This window comes from Rhinopithecus roxellana, chromosome 3 (genome assembly GCF_007565055.1).
Source record: "Rhinopithecus roxellana isolate Shanxi Qingling chromosome 3, ASM756505v1, whole genome shotgun sequence".
NCBI lineage: Eukaryota > Metazoa > Chordata > Mammalia > Primates > Cercopithecidae > Rhinopithecus > Rhinopithecus roxellana.
Genome location: NC_044551.1, coordinates 96,643,643 through 96,664,237, shown reverse-complemented (window position 1 = coordinate 96,664,237; position 20,595 = coordinate 96,643,643). Strand labels below are relative to the sequence as shown.

The following is a 20,595-nucleotide window of genomic DNA, read 5'->3' as shown; positions in this document are numbered from 1 at the left end:
ATCTGTGTTTCAGTTAACCCTAAACTCTTTAACAAAAAGGCAAGAAAAAAGAGAGCTAAACTAAGTTTATATTTTCATATTTAAAAAATACAGAAAAACCTCAAGTTTCCAAAACACAAAGCAGGGCGGGGGTGCTTTGTGTATGTGCATGTATATATAAAAGTTTATATGCCAGGAGATGGCTGAATAATTCTGTAAGGCTTCTTTTCTTTTCTTTTTATGAGATGGAGTTTCGCTCTTATTGCCCAGGCTGGAGTGCAATGGCGCGATCTCGGCTCACTGCAACCTTGGCGTCCCAGGTTCAAGCAATTCTCCTGCCTCAGCCTCCTGAGTAACTGGGATTACAGGCATGAGCCACCACGCCCAGCTAATTTTTTTGTATTTTTAGTAGAGACGGGATTTCATCATGTTAGCCAGGCTAGTCTTGAACGCCTGACCTCAGGTGATCCACCTGCCTCTGCCTCCCAAAGTGCAGGGATTACAGGTGTGAGTCACCATGCCCCGCCTTCTTTTCTTTTAAGTGAAGTGTCACTCTTGCTCAGTCTGGAAGTGAAACAAGGAAATGAAAATGTTCAGCGACATGCTTGGGCACTCAAAAACAGCCATCCAATGGACCATTCTGAAACATACCCTGAAAAGACACCATAAAATCCTAGTGACTCTGATTCCCCAGCATGCATGATGCCTGGCTTCTCCAGCTAGACACATACAGTCCTTGAGACTGACTGAGCTGCCCACCACCTCCCTGGCCCTGGGTCCAGCCAGCCCCTTAACTCATCCCACTCTTCCTTGATAGTTACTGAAGACCCACTTCCTGCCCTGCACTCACACAAAGAAAGAAGTGTTACCCTCATTGTGGAGTGGGCGCAATGCAGACCACCTGTCCTGTGTGTCCAGGTACTAAAACCTCATTATTAGCTATTTGCAAGGTTCAAGTCATAGGATGATATTTTAAGTGAATACAAAAGTACTTTTTTTCCCCCAATAACAACATTTTGAGGACTGCATTTTTATTTAGTGGTCCAACCACTGTAACACATAAGGTTCCATCAGGCAGAATCACACCTACTAATAATTATGTACTTCTTGCCTATGGTAAACCTCAATTACCCCAGAATACTTAGATGGCAAATTCAATTGCAATTGTACCTTTCCAAATGCATAAATTACTCACGCTATTTCAGAATAAAATTAAATCTGAATTTATGGAAACTTACTTCCAAAAGAATATTAGAAACAAAAATAGACAATTACGCAAATAACGACTAAAACAGAATGGAGGTGGAAGCTGTTTTCAGGCATCTGAGATGTTCTAATTACTGCCATGGGTCGTGATGGGCTACAGGTTGGAAAATCCGCAAGTGACCAACAGCATGTTCAGCAAAAACATAAATGTTCTTAACCTTGGCAGGAACTAAGAATTCCAGGTGTTTCATAATTGAGTTCTCCAACAAACGCCTAAAACACAAAGCATCTACATTTCGGATTTGCAGAGAGCTATCATCTGCTCTCAGAGCTTTACAAGTGGCAGCTAGATTTTTACTAAGGTCAGCCCATGGGCAGTTGAGGTACATGCTGAAAGATAAGCAATTATCTTCTATAAAAACGAGCTCTGAGAAAAAGGCTAAATATTCAAATACTTAAAAATTTAAAATCCTAACCAAAAAAATTTTAAAGATATTTCTATTAAATATGATGGTCAGTATCTCTAATATATAAGAAGTTCATTCAAATTCATAATATTAGTAAATAATCCCAAGAGAAAAATGAGAAAAAATAAACGCAAAGGTTTCAAGAGGTCAAGGAAGTCTTAGGTTCAATCTGCTATTTGACTGTTTTTGAGCAATTCACATGCTTCATCCTACTGATAATACTGGATCTGGTATACATCTGAGGGTAGAGCCCACAGGCCCTGCTACTTGATCAGCTGCGTAGTATATGCAGGCCATGGTGTCTGAGCTGAGTAATGAACCGGCCCAAACAGCCACAGCAGGACCAGATCATATGAATCCCCAATGTCATCCCACAGCCTTGGAGACTATCTTCATATCACCAGTCTATGCAATGAGACTGGGAGGGGGCAACTCCTGGGACACCTTAAGTGAAGAGAGCAGTTCCTGACTCCCCTGCGTAGGGAGTCCAAGAAGGTTCTAGGCCCCAGGACCAGAGGGTGTGTAAGCAAACCCAATGTGCTGTGGAAAGCAGGAGTGTAGAATCGGCCTGAGGCATCCCTGAGGCTTTTATTTTACAGCACCAGACCAAAAAAGATATTCCCAAATGGCCCCAAGAGGACAACCAATGGCTGGCCCAACTCTGAACAGCAGAGTCGTTTACGTGTTTTTCAAAGAAATTGCATCACTGAATAACTGATGCTGATTCTATATTAACACTGTGACTTAAAACAAAATCCTGATCTTTGGAGTCTATTTCCTTATCTCTAAGATTAGAACACCAATAATAAAGTCTATAGCAGTCATTTTAACTAATGTCTAAAAATATCAAACGACATATTAAACAACTTTCGACAGACGATTTGAAAGACCTGAAATACGTGCACCTCTGTGGCGTACCTTTTTCATACATGTTGCTTTCTGTGTATTTCCCCTCCATTCTTTTTTGCAGTAGTCCATGATATCCATTTCAGGAGCTACGCTTAATCTCGGTTCTGTTAAAGAATTTTTAAAAAAAAAGCAAATAATAAATAAAAGCATAATCAGAATATTGCTTCAGTTGGGGGTTACCCTTCACTCTTCATTTTCTTTCTTCATGTCAAAAAATCCAGAATTCAACCACTGCCTACCCACTGGTCCAGATCACCATCACCTCACCCCTAGATAACCACGGGGGTCTCCCAATGAGTGTCCCTTGTCACCACACTCTCCAGACCATTCTCCACATGGTAGCTAGCCAGGATGATCCATCTAAACATGAAACAGATGGTACTGATCACTCCTGGGCTCAGAGAGCTCCAGGGACTCCTGCCTCATGGCCTTATTCCTCATACAGTCCCCCTCTCTGCCTCTCTGGTCTCTCCTCCCACCATTCCTCACACTGACTAGACTCCTGCCCCAGCTATAGCCTCCCAATACTCTCCAACACACCTGGCTTGCTTTTCCCCGCACCTGCAGGGCTGCTCCCCAGCTCCATGCAGGCCTCTGCTCCAGGGTCAGCTAGCACCTTGTATCACAATATCACATACACTTTTGCTCTCTATTCCTCTTATACCATTTGGTTTTTCTTCTTAGCGCTAAACTCGACGCCTGACATATTTTTCTGTACCACTGCCCCACCCACCCCACACACACCCATACAAAAATACAGTAAAACACGAGCTCTTTGAGGGCAGGGACTTTGTTTTGTTTCTCAGTTGTGTTGTGTCCTCAGGATCTGGAGCTGCACTGACACACAGGTGCTCATGAATACTTTTCTAATCAAATTAAAGATGCGACAGTCTGAACTATGAGAAAACACTTCTAACAATGAGTAATCAGTTTTTTATAACCATTATACAAAGAAATAACATCTACTATAACAAAAATTATTTTTAATTATCTTAATGTATTTATGTCCTTCCCTGATCCCAAAAAGCTAAAAGTAGTCGATAATAAACCAGAAACTAACAGAACTCTCCATGTTTGTTAATCCACAGACCTCATCTGACTCTAACAATAACATATCCCCGAAAATTAAAAATACAACTCACCATCAGACAAATGTTACAGCAAAAAACAAAATGGCCTTTATATTTTCCCTAGTTTAATATATATGGTTTGGGGTTTGATTTTGTGGTAGGTGCATATACACGCACATGCACATATTAGCGTGTATGTTTCAGGAAGAAAAGGAGGTAAATTCTCAGGCATATCTTCACTTCCTTTTTAAATTACTGAAGACATAGATGCTAGTGATGATTTTAGAATATAAATACAGAAGTACCTGACAACATATTTACTCCTGAGCAAGTTGTACATAAAATAAAAATGTTTTATTCAACTAAATTCAACAAATATTTACTGAGTGTCTAAAATGTACCAAACACTGAGCTAGAAACTGGGGATACAAAGGTGATGAAGACAGGATTCTATCCTCAAGGGGCTTATGGACTGCTGGAGAAGAAAAGACAACAAGCACTTATAAACCAGGGTGTGATGGGTGCCAGGATGATTAGGAGCACAAAAGAGGCCCTAAATCCTTCTTGCAGTTTAGGTAAATTAAAAAAAAAAAATGAAGTAAACTCTTAAGAACTGCCGATTTTTAAAAATCTCATTGTGAATCCTTTTACAAAGAAAAGTAACCTTTTACATAAAAGGGAAAATAACACATATACAGATAACATAGACATATTTATCTGTGGCACACCTTAGGATTCACTTAAAAATGAAGCAGACTCCTGAGGTATAATATACAGGGACCACAAAGACCAATGCTGCACAGCCAATCCTTAAAAAACCTTCATTTTTTTAATTCGAGAACTATTTTTTTGCGTGTCTACTTAGTGGATGGAAGCATTCTCATGTATCTGTCTTTCCATTCACCTGCCCAAAAGGGAAGAAATGTAAATATCCAGAGTCAGGACACTTACTGGTTCACATTTTCCTCCAGGTAGGGTTATGAGCCTGAACAGAAAGCACATGTCCAGCTCAGAAGAGGCCTCCTGGGAAGGAAATCTACCTTCCTGCTCTCCTCCCTGCAGTCCTCATTCTTGTGCACACCAGGACAAGACCTGGCCTCCTGGGCAAGGTGGGGCAAGCCCAGCACCCCATGACTGAGGGGAGAAGGTGCAAGCCTCACACAGGCCAAGAGATCAAGCCATAGGCCACAGTCGAGTGCTGAATCGGAGGCCTACGTAGGGCAGTGAGGGTTGGGAAAACGGGTACCGGCACAGCTGGCAGCATCAAATACCTGAATTCCCATTCTACCGTGGTCCTCTGAGGAGGACTCCAATGGCTACTACATGCCAGGTACCAGGCTAGGAGCTGGAGATGCAGGACAAGGCAGTACCTGACCTCGAGCAGACTATGGAGTTCAAAAGCAACTTTCTTTAGTTGCAAACTACAGAGACTCTGCTGTTTTCAAAAAAGGGCATTTCTAATGGCAAAAAAATAAAAAATACAAAAATAGGGAAGTTGAAAACCAGAGTGGTAAGCCAGGAGTTGAAGTAACCAAGAGGCTTGATCTTTAGCCACCACATGGGTGATAAAGACAAGAATCAGACCCTCAGAAGGTGGGAAGTTAAAACTGAAACCCCTCCGGAAAGCAGGGACTCTCAAATAGGGTGGAATAGGACAGGAATCTCAATCTTTGTAATGGGCCAGATAGGAAATAAGTTAAGGCTTTGAGGGCCATAAGGTTTCTGTCACAGTTACTCAACCTTACCATGAACGAAAGCCACCACAGACAATATGTAAACTAATACGTTTCAAAAAAAACCTTTATTTACAAACCCAGGTGGCAAGTCAAATTTGGCCTGGAAACCATAGTTTGCTGACTCTCAGACGAGGTGGGAAAAAATCTTTTCACTAACAGAGAGGATAAGAAAACTTTCTGCCTCAGTCTGGGCTCTGCTTCAGGGGAGAGGATAGCAAATGTTATTTCAGGAAGGACAATGAACCCAGAAGGTCTGAGATGATGTGAGAAGTGTAAAGGGATCCATTTCATTCTCAGAGTAAAGCTAGGAGTTACAAGACCCACTAAAAAGCTTCATAGCCTGTGTGGGGTACAATGCCAGACAGAAGAGAATCACAACAGAGAGCCTATAGGGTGGAGGACTGTCAGCGGGAACAAACACCAGCTGAATATGCACTTTCTTCTTAGGAATCTGACTAATGAGGACACTGCACTCTACAGGAAATTTTGAACAACCACAGCAGTAGAGACAGAGTATTCTCTGAAGTTTCATGGAAGACTGGAACGGTGCAGACCCGGAACACACCACTACAAAGAATATCTCCTGTGGCTACCACAGTGAAGAGTTCACCAATTCCTTGAGAAGGGCTCAAAAAGTATTATAAAAACCACACTGTGTATCATTTGTTCCTAATCACACATGACAATGCTTTTGTTCACCATAAACAGAAGGCAGTTCTCAAAACCAGAAGAGCACAGACAAGGGTCTTCTAAGGTTCATGGAAAATGACTTTTACGAAAAAGCTATGGATGGACTTCAATTTTTTTTTTTTTTTTTTTTGCACCATGATAAACTCATACAAACTTGTTATAACATGTATGAACAGGATCTCATCTAACGCACTAAGAAGGATAAGACATCAGTTTGAAAAGAGCCCTAATAGAGCAACGTGAGTTCTGCTAAAATTTGATGTTGAATTTACGGTGAAGCATAGGTGAAAGAATGGTGAAATCACTTATGATTTATAAACAGTTTATAGGGACAGTGGCCCAGTGAAATCAGCAGCTTACAAATGGATAACTCGTTTTCAGAAGGAACATGACGATGTTGAGGATGAAACCTGCAGCGTCAGACCATCCATATCAACTCAGGAGGAAAATACGAATCTTGTTTGTGCCCTAACTGAAGGGGACAAACAATGAACAGCAGAAACAACAGCCAACATCACAGACAACTCACCTGGTTCAGCTACACAACTCTGACCAAAAAATTACAGTTGAGCAAACTTTCTACTCCGTGGATGCCAAAACCACCGTACCCAGATCAGCTGCTAACAGAAGCAAAGCTTTCAAGGGAAATTTTAAACAATTGGGATCAAGAGCCCGAAGCATTTCTTCGAAGAATTCTAATGGGAGATGAAACATGGCTTCACCAGTACGATCCTGAAGACAAAGCACATTCCAAGCCATGGCCACCAAGAGGCGGAAGGGGTACAATCAAAACAAAAGCAGACTGGTCAAGAGCAAAGGTGTGGGCAACAGTTTTTTGGGATGTTGAAAGCATTTTGCTTGTTGACTTTCCGAAGAGCCAAACAACAATTAATATCTGAGACTGTTTTGAGAAAGCAAAAGCTTTAGCAGAAAAATGCCAGAGAAAGCTTCACTGAGAGTCCTTCTGCATTCCAACAATGCTCCTGCTCCTTCCTCTCAAACAGCAGCAAGAATTTTGATGAGAAATCATTAGGCATCCACCTTACAGTACTGATCTGGCTCCTTCTGACTTCCTTTTGTTTCCTAATCTTAAGAAGCCCTTAAAGGACACACATTTTTCTTCAGCTTGTAATGCAAAACAGACTGCTGCATTCACACTGTTAAATTCCCAGGCCTGTCAGTTCTTTAGGGATGAGTTCAACAAATGGCCGGTATCATCATTTAAAAGTGGCTTGAAACTGATGGAGCTTATGTTGAAAAATAAGGTTTACATTTTTATTTTTATCTTTTTTTTTTTTTTTTTTTTGAGACAGGGTCTTGCTGTTACCCAGGATGGAAGTGCAGTAATGAGATCACGGCTCACTACAGCCTCAAACTCCCAGGCTCAAGCGATCCTCCCACCTCCGCCTCCTGAGTAGCTGGCACCACAAATGTGCACCATCACGCCTAATTTTTGTATTTTTTGTAGACACAAGGTCTCCTTGTTTGCCCAGGCTGGTCTCGAACTCCTGGACTCAAGCAATCCGCCCACCTCAGCCTCCCCAAGTGCTGGGATTACAGACATGATCCACCACACCCAGCCTTCTATCTTTTAATTCCATTTTTCCACAACCTTTTTGAAGTCCCCTTATACATTACACAGGTAATGATACATTACACAGGTAATGAGAGAGAACATGCTACTTGTGATTATTCATGAGGTATCCCAAAATCAGAGTATCCCTATGCAGCTCCTGCATGAGACCAGTCATGGAACTAAGGATGTGCACCACATGCAACCTTGCCAGCCAAGTCTCCACGGACCAGTGGGGGGGTCCAGGAGCAACACCTCACTCCAGCAGCAATGGGTCCTGGTCGGGGTAAGATCAGGCAAGACAAGAAATACACAGACATGAAATCACAAAACGATGAGACTGTGCTACTGATCCCATCACTGTCTTTCTTATTAATCACATTTATATAGCCATCTGCATGCAAAGATGTACACAGCCAGTTTCTCAGTTAAGTCTTTCCATTTGAAATGAAAAATGCACTTCAAATCTGAACTCTCCCTCTAAGAATATAAGGAAATCAAGAACCGAGAGAGGACGGTGTCAAGAGATTAAACAAAACAATCCTCATAGGTGTGAAAAATGACATGAATGTAAAGAATGCAGAGGGAATGCTTGCATGAACATTTAAAAACCTCAGGGAACAGTCTCTAAACATACTTTGGCAAAACAATCAATGTAGATAAGACTATATACATAAGAATATTTTATTGATATTTTATGAAAATGGATATACTGATTTAACTGCATTTTCTGCTATAAACAATAAGAACTCTATAAATAAAACAATTCCAAACATACCTGATGCCCCTCTTTCATGTATAAGCAATTCTTTCTCCTTTTCTATTTCATCTGCAGCACGGTACATGTCCTCCTCACTGAAATCACACCAAAGCAGACATTTTCAAACACTTGTTGCACTGACATTTTCCATCCTATTATACAGCTGCTTATAAAATGCATAACACACTAAGGGTTTAACTTTTTTCACTTTACATGATGATAACCTGATAAAATATGGGTCTCATATCTTAAGAATAAAGATGCTTATGTTTCTATCTCACCACTTTCTTCTACTTCAGAATTTCTTACTTTCAATAGGACAAGTTACATCACTTCATTTGCTAAGTGGCTCTGAGGCCATTTTAACTGCAATGCCTATTAATGTCTCAACTATATACCTAGACATCACAGCATGCATCTTATTAATGAAGCTCCTGAACTGATTCTGTCAAGTTCCAAGAATGGAGATAGTGCTGATAAAAGTATTTATAAAGGAATGCAGGCCCACTGCCGACCTTTGTAACATGTCACAAGCAAACTTGACAACAGCTACCTTAAAAACAAGAAGAGACTATCAGTTACTACTACAAATCGCCAAAGCTAAAAAGCCTCCTCGAAATCCTCCTGCTTCCTGACCCCACATTCAACCAGCCACACATGCAGCTGTTACATATATTCCCACTGTCCACTACTACCGACTTCTTACTCGAGCTTCCTAGTCTCCAGTACTTTAGTTTAAAGAGCCCACTAAGTACTACAAAGGGAAAAAATCCACTAGATGCTAGACAAAGATGAAGAATGGGACTTCTGGTTTGAAGATGCCCCCTTTTTCCTTCAAGATTCACCCCAAAATGACAATAAAGGGAAACAGAAACCCCAATTCTATCTTTCATGAAACCAGAAGACAGGTGAAAGTCCAAAAAGCTGGAAAGCAGATGGAATGGTAAATGACACAGGACAGGGAAGCCAAGGCTGGTGGATGGGCATCCATGGCAGGCAAGCCAGAAAACCTGGCAGAACCCCAGAAAGGCTCAGGAACTGGAGGCATCAAGTCCTTCAGGAGCATGAGTAACACACTGAGCGGAAAACAAGGAGACTAGCTGACCTTCACATAAGCAATGATCAGACCCCTGATTCCCCCAAACTCCTGCCTCATGAGAGCATATCCCATCCTCACACAAGACTGCAGACCCAATGGAACACAGGAAGGAGGAAGTGCCAGGCTTAAAAAAATTTTTCAGTGAATGACTGAGATACCCCTACCTCCAATTCCCTTATCACCCCAGCTCCTGGTACATGGCCTAGTACAGCTGGGGGCAAGATGAAGGAGTCAGAGGGCAAGAGACAGATGAAGAAGGGGTACTGGGAGGGGTAGACTGAGGAAGTCTCATATGTCCCACTAAAACCTTTCAGTGGTTCCCAAACACTCAGGGAACTAATGTCAAAATTAGGACCTTACCCACCACTTTAGCCTGTATCCCATTATTTCCCTATGCAGTATTCACACTTCAGTCCAAATGCCTGACCAACACTATCGTGTGCCCGTACATCTGTGATTTGCTCAGATGTTCCCTCTTCCTGAATGGCCCACAACTCCTGACCTGCCCCTGCCTAATATGTCACAATACACGCCATGTGGGTAAGCCCTCTGCAGAGTGCAATGGTTGGAGTGGGGAATCAGACTGCCAGGGTTTATTTACCTAGCCCTCATTCCGGTCCTTATTAGCTGTATGTATAACTATGACTAGAGTAACTACACCTCTCGGCATCTAGATTTAACTACCTGTCAAAAGGGCAGTAAGAGTATTCACCTCAAAGGGCTATTTTAAGAACAGATACATGGAAAATAATTAGCACTCAAAATTAAGTAAGCTATTCTAATTCTCATTTTATATCCACTGGTGCAAAGTATTAATGAACAGTCTGACCAATTATCAATTTTTATTTCTTTTTTTCTCTATAAATGTGTAAACTGTGTGTATTTTAATGTTGTGGGGGTGAGGGAACAAGTATCAGGAAAAGGTACTTTCCATGTGCTCTTGCTTCCAGTGAGACTTCAAGTAAAAAGTGTGAGGTCACCCTTAGAGCCCATGCCAGAGTTAAAAACAAACAGAAACCTGATTCATGGGGACCATACATCAAACGCCTAAAATAAAAAGTGACCAAATGTGTTCGTTCTTCTCTCAATCATTTAACAACATCTTTCAGCCTCTTTCCTGGCTTTATAAAATAAGAGACAATTTTAATCCTGTAAAACAGTCATTTAAGCAGAGCACTTTCACAGTGTCATTATTGGAGGCATATATCTCTGGGCAAACCACTTCCCCAAGGCCTCAGTTTTCTTATCTTCAAAATGAGAAGACTGAAAGAGGCCGTATAAATGGTTCCTCTTCCAGTTCTTTAGTCTAAGTTTGTGAATAAATTTGTCATGAAAATTGTACTTCGAGCAAAATCTGTGGCTATACTGTGTGCACATTTGGCTCCACTTTGTTCTCTTTTTAATCTACAAAATAACCAAAATCCAACATCAATCCCCAGAGGAGGTTCTCTAAACAAGCAACTCTCCGTCCCACAAGTACAAATTCCTACAAAGGCCAACAGGAAAGGAAAGGAAAGAAACGAACAGCAGAACAAACAGGAGAACTAAACACAAAGGGAAGCTGAACAGGAAATTACTGGGAATAAAGAGAAGAGACTCGAGATATATGAAAAAAGCAAAGCAGAAATGGAAGAATAAGAGAATCAGAGTATAATCAAATTGCTTTAACCACAACTGGATTTCACTCAGATCCTGTGCACAAATATCTGCTAACTTCATGGTCACCACAAACATACAGAAAATGTAATATAGCCTTTACTAAAGGCCACTACTAAAATAAAAATAATCCTGCTTAAAGCCAGGAGTTCAATACCAGCCTGGGCATAAAGCAAGACTCCGCCTCTACAAAAAAAGAAAAAATATTTTTTTAATTGGACATGCTGGCACTCACCTGCAATCCCCTCTACAGAGGAGGCTGAGGAGAAAGGATCACTTAAGCCTAGGAGTTGCAGGCTGCAGTGAGCTATGATCACACCACTGCACTCCAGCCCAGGCAACAGAGTGAGACCCTGTTACTAAAAAAAATTAATTAATTAATTAATTAAATTTTTAAAAACAATCCCGAAGAATAAGTTTTAAGTTTGAGCAATGAAGCTCAATCAATATATTCAGGAAGGAGGACATTTCACAGGCAGAATGAAATAGTTACCCGTCTAATATAAAGATAAGCAAACAGGCCGGGCGCGGTGGCTCAAGCCTGTAATCCCAGCACTTTGGGAGGCCGAGACGGGCGGATCACGAGGTCAGGAGATCGAGATCATCCTGGCTAACACGGTGAAACCCCGTCTCTACTAAAAAATACAGAAAACTAGCCGGGCGAGGTGGCGGGCACCTGTAGTCCCAGCTACTCGGGAGGCTGAGGCAGGAGAATGGCGTGAACCCGGGAGGTGGAGCTTGTAGTGAGCTGAGATCCGGCCACTGCACTCCAGCCTGGGCGGCAGAGCGAGACTCCGTCTCAAAAAAAAAAAAAAAAAAAAAAAAAAAAAAAAAAAAAGATAAGCAAACAGAAAGAGAGGAAGAAACAAAGCAAAAAATAATAATTTTATTTTAAAAATACTTCACTCAATAAACTTTTGCTTTAATTTTTTATGTATTAAAATAATAAAGCTGAAAACAATGACAAAATGAAATTATACTAAAGGCCGGGAATCTGAAACAAGTAGAGGTTAAGTTTAAGTTTTTGTTATGGGATGGGACGATAATAAAACAATGAGAGGAAAAGGGATTTGGCAACCTTTTGTGTGTCAGGTTGGTGTGGCAGTGGGGAGGTACCCACTCTGACACAAAAGAAACCACTGAAGCTCAGAGACTCAGGTGATCACCACAGCAAACAGTTTTGTGATAAAGTTAAGCCCAAGTCTAAACGACTTGATTTTCTGGCAGTCACCCTCAATTCCACAGTTAAAATTTGTTAAAGGATACAAATAAAGGATAAAATTACAGCTGGATAGAAGGAGTAAGTTCTAGTGTTCTATATCATTGTAGGATCACTACAGTTAATAATCTATAACATAGATTCAAACAGCTAGGAGAAGGATATTAAGTGTTCCTAAGACAAAGAAATGATACATGTTTGAGATGATGGACGTGCTAATTACCCTGATCACTATAGTTACGTGTATCAAAACATCACTATGTGCCCCATAAATACATACAACTTAAAAATAATTAAGCCGATTTAAAAAATTTTATATATATATATATGTTTTTTAAGAGAGGGTCTCATTCTGTTGCCCAGACTAGACTATAGCTGTGCAACCACAGCTCCCTGCAGCCTCAATCTCCTGGACTCAAGCAGTCCTCCCACCTCAGGCTCAAGTAGCTGAGACCACAGGCATGCACCAGCGCATCTGGCTAATTTTTAAAATTTTTTATACAGTCAGGGTCTCACTCTGTTGTCCAGGATGGTCTCAAAGTCCTGGGCTCAAGAGATCCTTCCACCTTGCTCTCCCAAATAGCTGGGATGACAGGTGTGAGCCACCGTGCTCAGCCTAAATTTTTTTTTTTTTTTTTTTGAGACGGAGTCTCGCTCTGTCGCCCAGGCTGGAGTGCAGTGGCCAGATCTCAGCTCACTGCAAGCTCCGCCTCCCGGGTTTACGCCATTCTCTCGCCTCAGCCTCCCGAGTAGCTGGGACTACAGGCGCCCCGCCATCTAGCCCGGCTAATTTTTTGTATTTTTTTAGTAGAGACGGGGTTTCACCGTGTTAGCCAGGATGGTCTCGATCTCCTGACCTCGTGATCCGCCCATCTCGGCCTCCCAAAGTGCTGGGATTACAGGCTTGAGCCACGGCGCCCGGCCCCTCAGCCTAAATTTTAAAACCAAATGCTAACAATTCCTAGTTAGAAAATACTTAAGTTTTGCACCATGGCATTATTTTAAAGTGTATATTTTCAAGTTCCTATTAAACAATATTTACCTATTTTCGTTTTTTGAGACGGAGTTTCGCTCTTATTGCACAGGCTGGAGTGCAATGGTGCAGTCTCGGCTCACTGCAACCTCCGCCTCCTGGGTTCAAGAGATTCTCCTGCCTCAGCCTCCTGAGTAACTGGGATTATAGGCATGTGCCACCATGCCCAACTAATTTTTGTATTTTTAGTAGAGACAGGGTTTCACATTGGTCAGGCTGTTCTCAAACTCCTGACCTCAGGTGATCTGCCTGCCTTGGCCTCCCAAAGTGCTGGGATTACAGGCATGAGCCACCACATCCAGCTTATTTACCTATTTTCTCTTAACCTAGAGATAAAATATTTTATTTTTGATATGAAGACAACACATCCAACTGAGTAAGCTATATAACATTACATACTAAATTATAACTGGTACCACTTGCTCTGTTCAAAAAGACCTGCATACCAACCAATTTTTGAAAACTTACTTTAAACATGCTCACTATACAGACACAAAATTATACTATTCCCAAGAGCAAAAGCCGTGAGTTAAAAGCAGAGCTTAGTGAAGCAGAAGGCATTTCTGTGAAGCCAATTTTTCAATTTTTGATTCAAGTAAATACGTAATAGGAAAAAAATTAATTCTAATGCATACGCAAAGCTAACAAGACAGAATATTTTAATCACTCACCATTATGAACCTTTTAAAAATTGTTCCCCTTACTTGTCTAAAAGAACTAAGTATGGCTCTTTTTAATTCAACTCTCTGGACTTGAACCCTGCAGTTCATACTTAACTTAGCCTGTCCTTTGAGACTAATGGCAACACTAAGGCAATGTTGGTGAGACAGTGTCAACCAATATGACACTAACACACCTTCCCACACAGGCACAGGAAAAGCAAAGACCACCAACCCAGCCGTTCTCCGGTGGTTCAGACATGGGTGAACAACACATCAAATACAGGAAAGTACCGGCACCCAGGCCAAAATTCCACCCCTCTTCCGCAAGTGGACTTTCCACGACTGGCTCATGCTACTCCACGTGACTTCCAGAGGTATCTGGGGTCAATGCAGCCACTCTCAATAAGGTTTGATTCTTAGAGACATCCTAGTTCTGGACCCCAAAGCAGGCTCTTCATCAGGTTGGGAGAAAGTGGACTTTATCCCTACTCCAAACTGTAGCAGCATCTGGGGGTGGGGTGGGGCAGAAAATACATCCACAAGAACAACAGTGTGCCACTTTTTTTGTTCACAGCCCCTTTGAGAATGCAGATTTCATCAGAACCTAAGCCCAGAAACATATATAAAATTGCTTTCAATTTCAGAGGGGTTCACCGACAGAATGCCTCCACAGATTCAAACCCTGTCTCACCCTCAGACAGGCAGAGAAGGGCCATGGAGTAGTCTCTTCTCAATTCCCTAAGCATTTCTGGCCTAGTCACCAACCATGTCCCAGGACCAGATACAGCAGGAGTCAGATGTTGGGGGTGGAGTGAGCAGGGGATAGAGCATAGGAGAGCAGCAGAGGGAGCTTGAAGAAGGCCAAGTAATCTGGTCTGACAAAAGATTTCTTCAAATGTGACCCTAAGTTATATTTCAAGCCATTCTTAGGGCTTGTCTAGGAGATGTGAGCCAACCACAGCTCTTAAATGGGCTGATGGGTGGATGGAAAAAAGGAGGGTAGGGAGGGAGGGAGGGAAAGAAAAACTGCAATGAGATGTATACAAAGTAGCTCATCACTGGGTACTGTGGCTCACGCCTGTAATCCCAGGATTTCAGGAAGTTGTGGCAAGAGGATTGCTTGAGCCCAAGAGTTAGAGACCAGCCTGGGCAACATTGTGAGATTCTGTCTCTACAAAAAGTAAAAAAAAAAAATTAGCTGGGTATGATGGCGTGCACCTGGTGCCCCAGCTACTTAGGAGGCTGAGGTGGGAGGATCGCTTGAGCCCGGAAGGTTGAGGCTACAGTGAGCCATGATTGTCACTGCACTCTAGAATGGGCAACAGAGAGAGACCCTGTCTCAACAAACAAGAAAACAAAGCAGCTTATCCATGTGGTTTCTATGTTTTTTTTCCCCTTCTCTCACTTGTGAAATGTGATGAGCTTAGTGGAAAGGAATCAGAGTAACCTACTGTGCTGCCTAGGAAATAAGCCATCTCTTTCTCTACCCATCACCACAGCCTTCAGAGACATATCCCGAATGTCTAATTCAGCTGCAGAAGTTGGGCTATGCTCTGTACTTGTAATTACTGTCCACTGAATGTATTACAAATGACTCTATAGGATATCCCAAAACTTCTACAGTCTTACAGTGTTCATACTTCTAAGCGTAAACATTTTAAATGATTCCTCCTCATAGCAAACCCAACTATCTGGGTGGAAAGAAAGGCCTCGGCTCCAATGACAAAAAAAGGAGACTAAAAATGGACATTACACTATTTAAATTGATACTCAACTATTAAGCTATATATATCATCATGCAGAAATTGACATGAACACCTTATATTGCAAACTTTGTTTATATGACACCCATGGTACAGTTTCTCTAGCCCATGAGAAAATACCATAGAGAAACAGTTCACTACCCAGATACTGCCGAGTCAGAAAGATGGAAAAAGGCTAGAAAGTCCAAAACTTGAGACATGATGTTTAAAAGGTGACATCTTGGCCGGGTGCGGTGGCTCAAGCCTGTAATCCCAGCACTTTGGGAGGCCGAGACGGGCGGATCATGAGGTCAGGAGATCGAGACCATCCTGGCTAATACGGTGAAACCCCGTCTCTACTAAAAAATACAAAAAACTAGCCGGGCGACGAGGCGGGCGCCTGTAGTCCCAGCTACACGGGAGGCTGAGACAGGAGAATGGCGTGAACCCGGGAGGCGGAGCTTGCAGTGAGCTGAGAGCCGGCCACTGCACTCCAGCCTGGGCGGCAGAGCAAGACTCCGTCTCAAAAATAAATAAATAAATAAATAAATAAATAAATAAATAAATAAAAGGTGACATCTTAAACTCACCTCTCTTGTTCTGCCCCATCTTTAGATGTGAAAGAGAATGAGATAATCAAACACAACAAAAATAAAGAGAAAACAAAATTAACCTACTAAAAAAGAAAAACCGGAACACAAACAAACCGGAACATCTACTGGGAAGCAAACGTGGGAAGCAAACCAAGGGAAAAAAAAAAGTGAAGTTGGCTGTCACTATAAATCATGTCTCTCTGCCTGGTTATGCTGAGGAAGCCCAGAAGAGGTAGGGGGAGGTTCCCATCGACGCATCAGGGTCTCTCCAATCAAGCTACACTTAAAAAAATCTGTGAATGTGTAAAATGACAAACCTAGGCTAGTTTTTTTTTTACATTCCTTTCAGCTCTAAGTCTATATAGTTATACTAGCAGCAGACAGAAGAGGCACCTGTGCCACAAAAACTTTTCAAGAAAGAGCACTTCTTCCTACCATTGTCTATTTTCATAGGTGTTCTGAATGAGAATCACATCCACCAGAAAACTTGCCAAATAACTATGTATACTTTTGAGAACATGGTCTAGCTTCAAAGTTTCTGCATTGCTCAGGAAGCATGACATGGCTGGGGCTAAGGTGCAGCACGTGAGACAGCGCATTAAATTAAGCGCATGGTTCTCACCACCAGGGTAGAAAGAAGGCGAAGCTGCAATTAGGAACCAGCATGGGCCCGGGGAGCAGGCGTTAGGGGCAAGAGACCCCCTATTTAACCCTCTGCAGAGTCTGAGGTTAAGTCTCTGATATGATTTCGATATTTCTCCCCTCCAATCTCATACTAAAATGTAATCCCCATGGTTCGAGAGGAGCCTTGTGGGAGGTGATTGGATCATGGGGGTAGATCCCTCATGAATGGCTTTAGCACCATGCCCTTGGTGATGAGTGTGTTCTTACTGAGTTCATGCAAGATCTGGTTGCTAAAAAGTCTGCAGCACCTCACCCCCACCTCACTCTCTCTCACCATGTGATCGCCTAGTCCCACCTGGCTTTCTGCCATGAGTGAAAGCTCCCTGAGGCCTCACCAGAAGCCAAGTAGATCCAGGCACTAAGCTTCCTGTACAGCCTGCAGAACCATGAGCCAATTAAATATCTTTTCTTTACAAATTACCCAGCCTCGGGTATTTCTTTATGGCAATGCGAAAGCAGTCTAATACAAAAAATTGGTACTGAGGGCTCGAGTATTGCTATAAAGACACCTGAAAATGTGGAAGCAGATTTAGAACTGGGTAATGGGCAGAAGTTGGAAGAGTCTGGAGGGCTCAGAAGAAGACAGAAAAACGAGGGAAAGTTTGGAACTTCTTAGAAATGGGCTAAACGGTTGTGACCAATATGCTGATAGAAATATGGACAGTGCGCTGGGCGCGATGGCTCATGCCTGTAATCCTAGCACTTTGGGAGGCCGAGGCGGGCAGATCACTTGAGATCAGGAGTTCGAAACCAGCTTGGCCAACATGGTGAAACCCCATCTCCACTAAAATCAAAAACAAAAATTAGCCAGGCATGGTGGTGGACGCCTGTAATCCCAGCTACTCCAAAGGCTGTGGCAGGAAAATTGTTTGAACCTGGGAGGCAGAGGTAGCAGTTAGCCAAGACTGCGCCACTGCACTCCAGCCTGGGTGACAGAGCAGGACTCCATCTCAATAAAAAATAATAATATTAAAATAAAATAAAATAAATGTGGCCAGTAAAGGCCGGGCTGATGAGGCTCAGATGGAAATGAAGAAGTTCTTGGGAACTGGAGTAAGGATCACCCCTGCTACGTCCTAGCAAAGAATTTGGCTGCACTGTGTCCATGTCCCAGGAATTTGTGGAATTAAATAACTTGTCTGATTTCACAAGCTCATAGGTGGAAAGAGATGAGTCATAGATGAGACTTAGGGCTTTGGACTTGATGCTAGAATGAGTTAAGACTTTGGGGAATGGCTGGAAAGAGATTATTATATTCACCAACATGAGAAAGACATGAGATTTGGGGGGCCAGGAGAAGAATGATATAGTCTGGATATTTGTCCCCTCCAAATTTCACATTAAAATATAAACCCCAGTATTGGAGGTGGGGACTGGTGGGAGGTATTTGGATCCCTCATGAATGGCTTAGTGCCATGCCCTTGGTGACAGACAACTGCTGACTCCAAGTTCACACCAGATCTGGTTGTTTCAAAGTTTGTGGCACCCCTAGCCTCTCTCTTCCTCCCTCTCTCACCACGTGATTGCCTGGTCCCACTTGGCTTTCCGAGGTAAGTTAAATAAAGCCCCCTGAGGCCTCACCAGAAGCCAAACAGATACAGGCACCAAGCTTCATGTAAAGCCTACAGAACTATGAGCCAATTAAACCTCTTTTCTTTTTATAAATTACCCAGCCTCAGGAACTTCCTTATAGCAACACAAAAATGGCCTAATACAGACTCTAACCCAGAGAGCAAACTGGCCGCCACAGGACACATCAGCTCACACATGGGCCTGTACAGTGGCTTCAATTTAAAAAAAAAAAAAAGGTGCCACTATTTAAAAAGCAGCGTATTTCATGCAAGGCCCAAATAGCTGGATTCTTTAAATACAGAAGATGCAGCAACTACAGGCCTGAGCTTAGGGGACCCTGCCTCTCAACAGAGACAAGCTCTCCAGGTCCTAGCCAACTTCACTACTTCACTTACTGCCTAGCTCTGGAGGCAGGAGCTTGAGACCACTGACTCTCAATCTTATTTTCCAGTGGCCATTAACCCATTAAGTGTGAATAACACCATCCCAAGGCGGTTCTCGACAAATAAGAATGTCTAAGTACTACGCAAATACGTTATTATAACACAGTATCTATCTAACAGGGCCCCAAAAGACCCCTTTTCAGGAATTTTTTTTTTTTCGAAAGTTCTAGCAGTGCTTTTGGCATTTAAACACATCTTAAATTTAACTTTCCAGCCAATTAAAATATCTGTCAAACTGGCTGGCTGAGTGGTTTCATAATTTCTTAAATTCCAAGGGCATTTATAGGTGCCTAGAACTTGAGAGTGTAGAAAAGTTTCACTCGAGTTTCTATTCTGCTTCCACGCGTACCCCCAGACCCTTGCAGAAATCAGGAACTCTTTCCAAATCGTCTTCTTCACAATACAGTAAGGAACTGATGTAACTAGCACTGACTTTCCTTTTTAAAAGGAAATGCGGGAAGGGATACTAGTCAGGCCGTTAAAGGGTCAAAAAGAATGGGTCAGTCCAAAGTCTGTCCAACAGGTGGGACGTCGCCTCAAAGAACATGTCGCGCGGCTCCGTTCTCCCGCGGCTGCTGCAGGGGCGACCTCACTTCCTCCCTGTGCCAGGCTGGAGGAAAGATCTAGAGGGAAATAGTAATAAAACACACCACTTCTCGGGTTTGCTTCCCAAGTTTCTGGAACTTTCTTTAACTTCAGACGTGCAGATGTCAAAAATGAGACGGGAGGGGAGACACTGTGTGACCAGAATTGTGAGGGGCCCTTGGAAAGAAATCTGCACTCGGACACTGGGCAAAACTGTCTGCCAATTCCTCCCTGTCGCCAACGGCCTCACTCAGAATTGAGGACGCCCAGGGACCCTCTGCTGACGACTCCCCACCCCAGCCCGGCTTCCGGAGAGGACCGAGCCCGCCGCCCACGGCCCGCGCCCCGCGCACTCACTGCTCGGTCGGGCACTGCATCCCGGGCAGCTGCTGCCCGCTGGCCGCCGCCTTCCCGCCCTCCCGCGCCGCGGCCCCAGCCTCCCGCGCCGGCGTCTCGGCGCAGCTCGCGCCTGGCCACGCTCCGGGTTGGGGCATAGTCCCCTGACTCATGCGGCCGCTCGGGGCCGAAGGGGTTCAGCCGGCTCCGAACGACCCGGAGCCCCTCCCGTCGGGGTGCCAGGCAGTGGTGGCAGCCGCTCAGCTGCTCGAGCGGTTTTCGAGGGTCCGCAGGCTGCTTCCGCGCGCGTCAGCGCGCCCCGCCCCACGGCCTCCGACCCTGCGCGAGGAGGTGCGGCCGGAGGCGGAGGGGCCCGGACGCGGCGCATGCGCACACACGTGCGCGGGCTGAGCCGCCGGGGCATGGAGGGGGAACCGCGCGATGCGGCTGCTGCGCATGCTCTGTCCCCGCGCCCCCCTGGCTTGCGTCTCTCGTCAGGTGTGTGTGGGGACTGGCAGAGGGTGTGAGAGCTGGAAACTACCAGACGAGTGGCGGGGAGCGTCTTGAGTGAGGAGGAGGAA

General features: G+C 43.5%; 1 protein-coding gene across 1 annotated transcript in view; it reads right to left on the bottom strand.

The window, feature by feature from the left end:
• The window catches only part of OTULIN (OTU deubiquitinase with linear linkage specificity), a 38,296-nt gene extending 17,951 nt beyond the window's left edge, over positions 1–20,345 (bottom strand). The window contains exons 1-3 of the mRNA XM_010374089.2: positions 20,036–20,345; positions 8,409–8,485; positions 2,571–2,665 (exon numbers count right to left, since the gene is read on the bottom strand). Of these exons, the coding sequence (XP_010372391.1) occupies positions 2,571–2,665; positions 8,409–8,485; positions 20,036–20,187 (324 nt within the window). The 5' untranslated portion in view covers positions 20,188–20,345. The remainder of the gene's footprint in view (positions 1–2,570; positions 2,666–8,408; positions 8,486–20,035) is intronic.
• Positions 20,346–20,595: the final 250 nt, after the last annotated feature.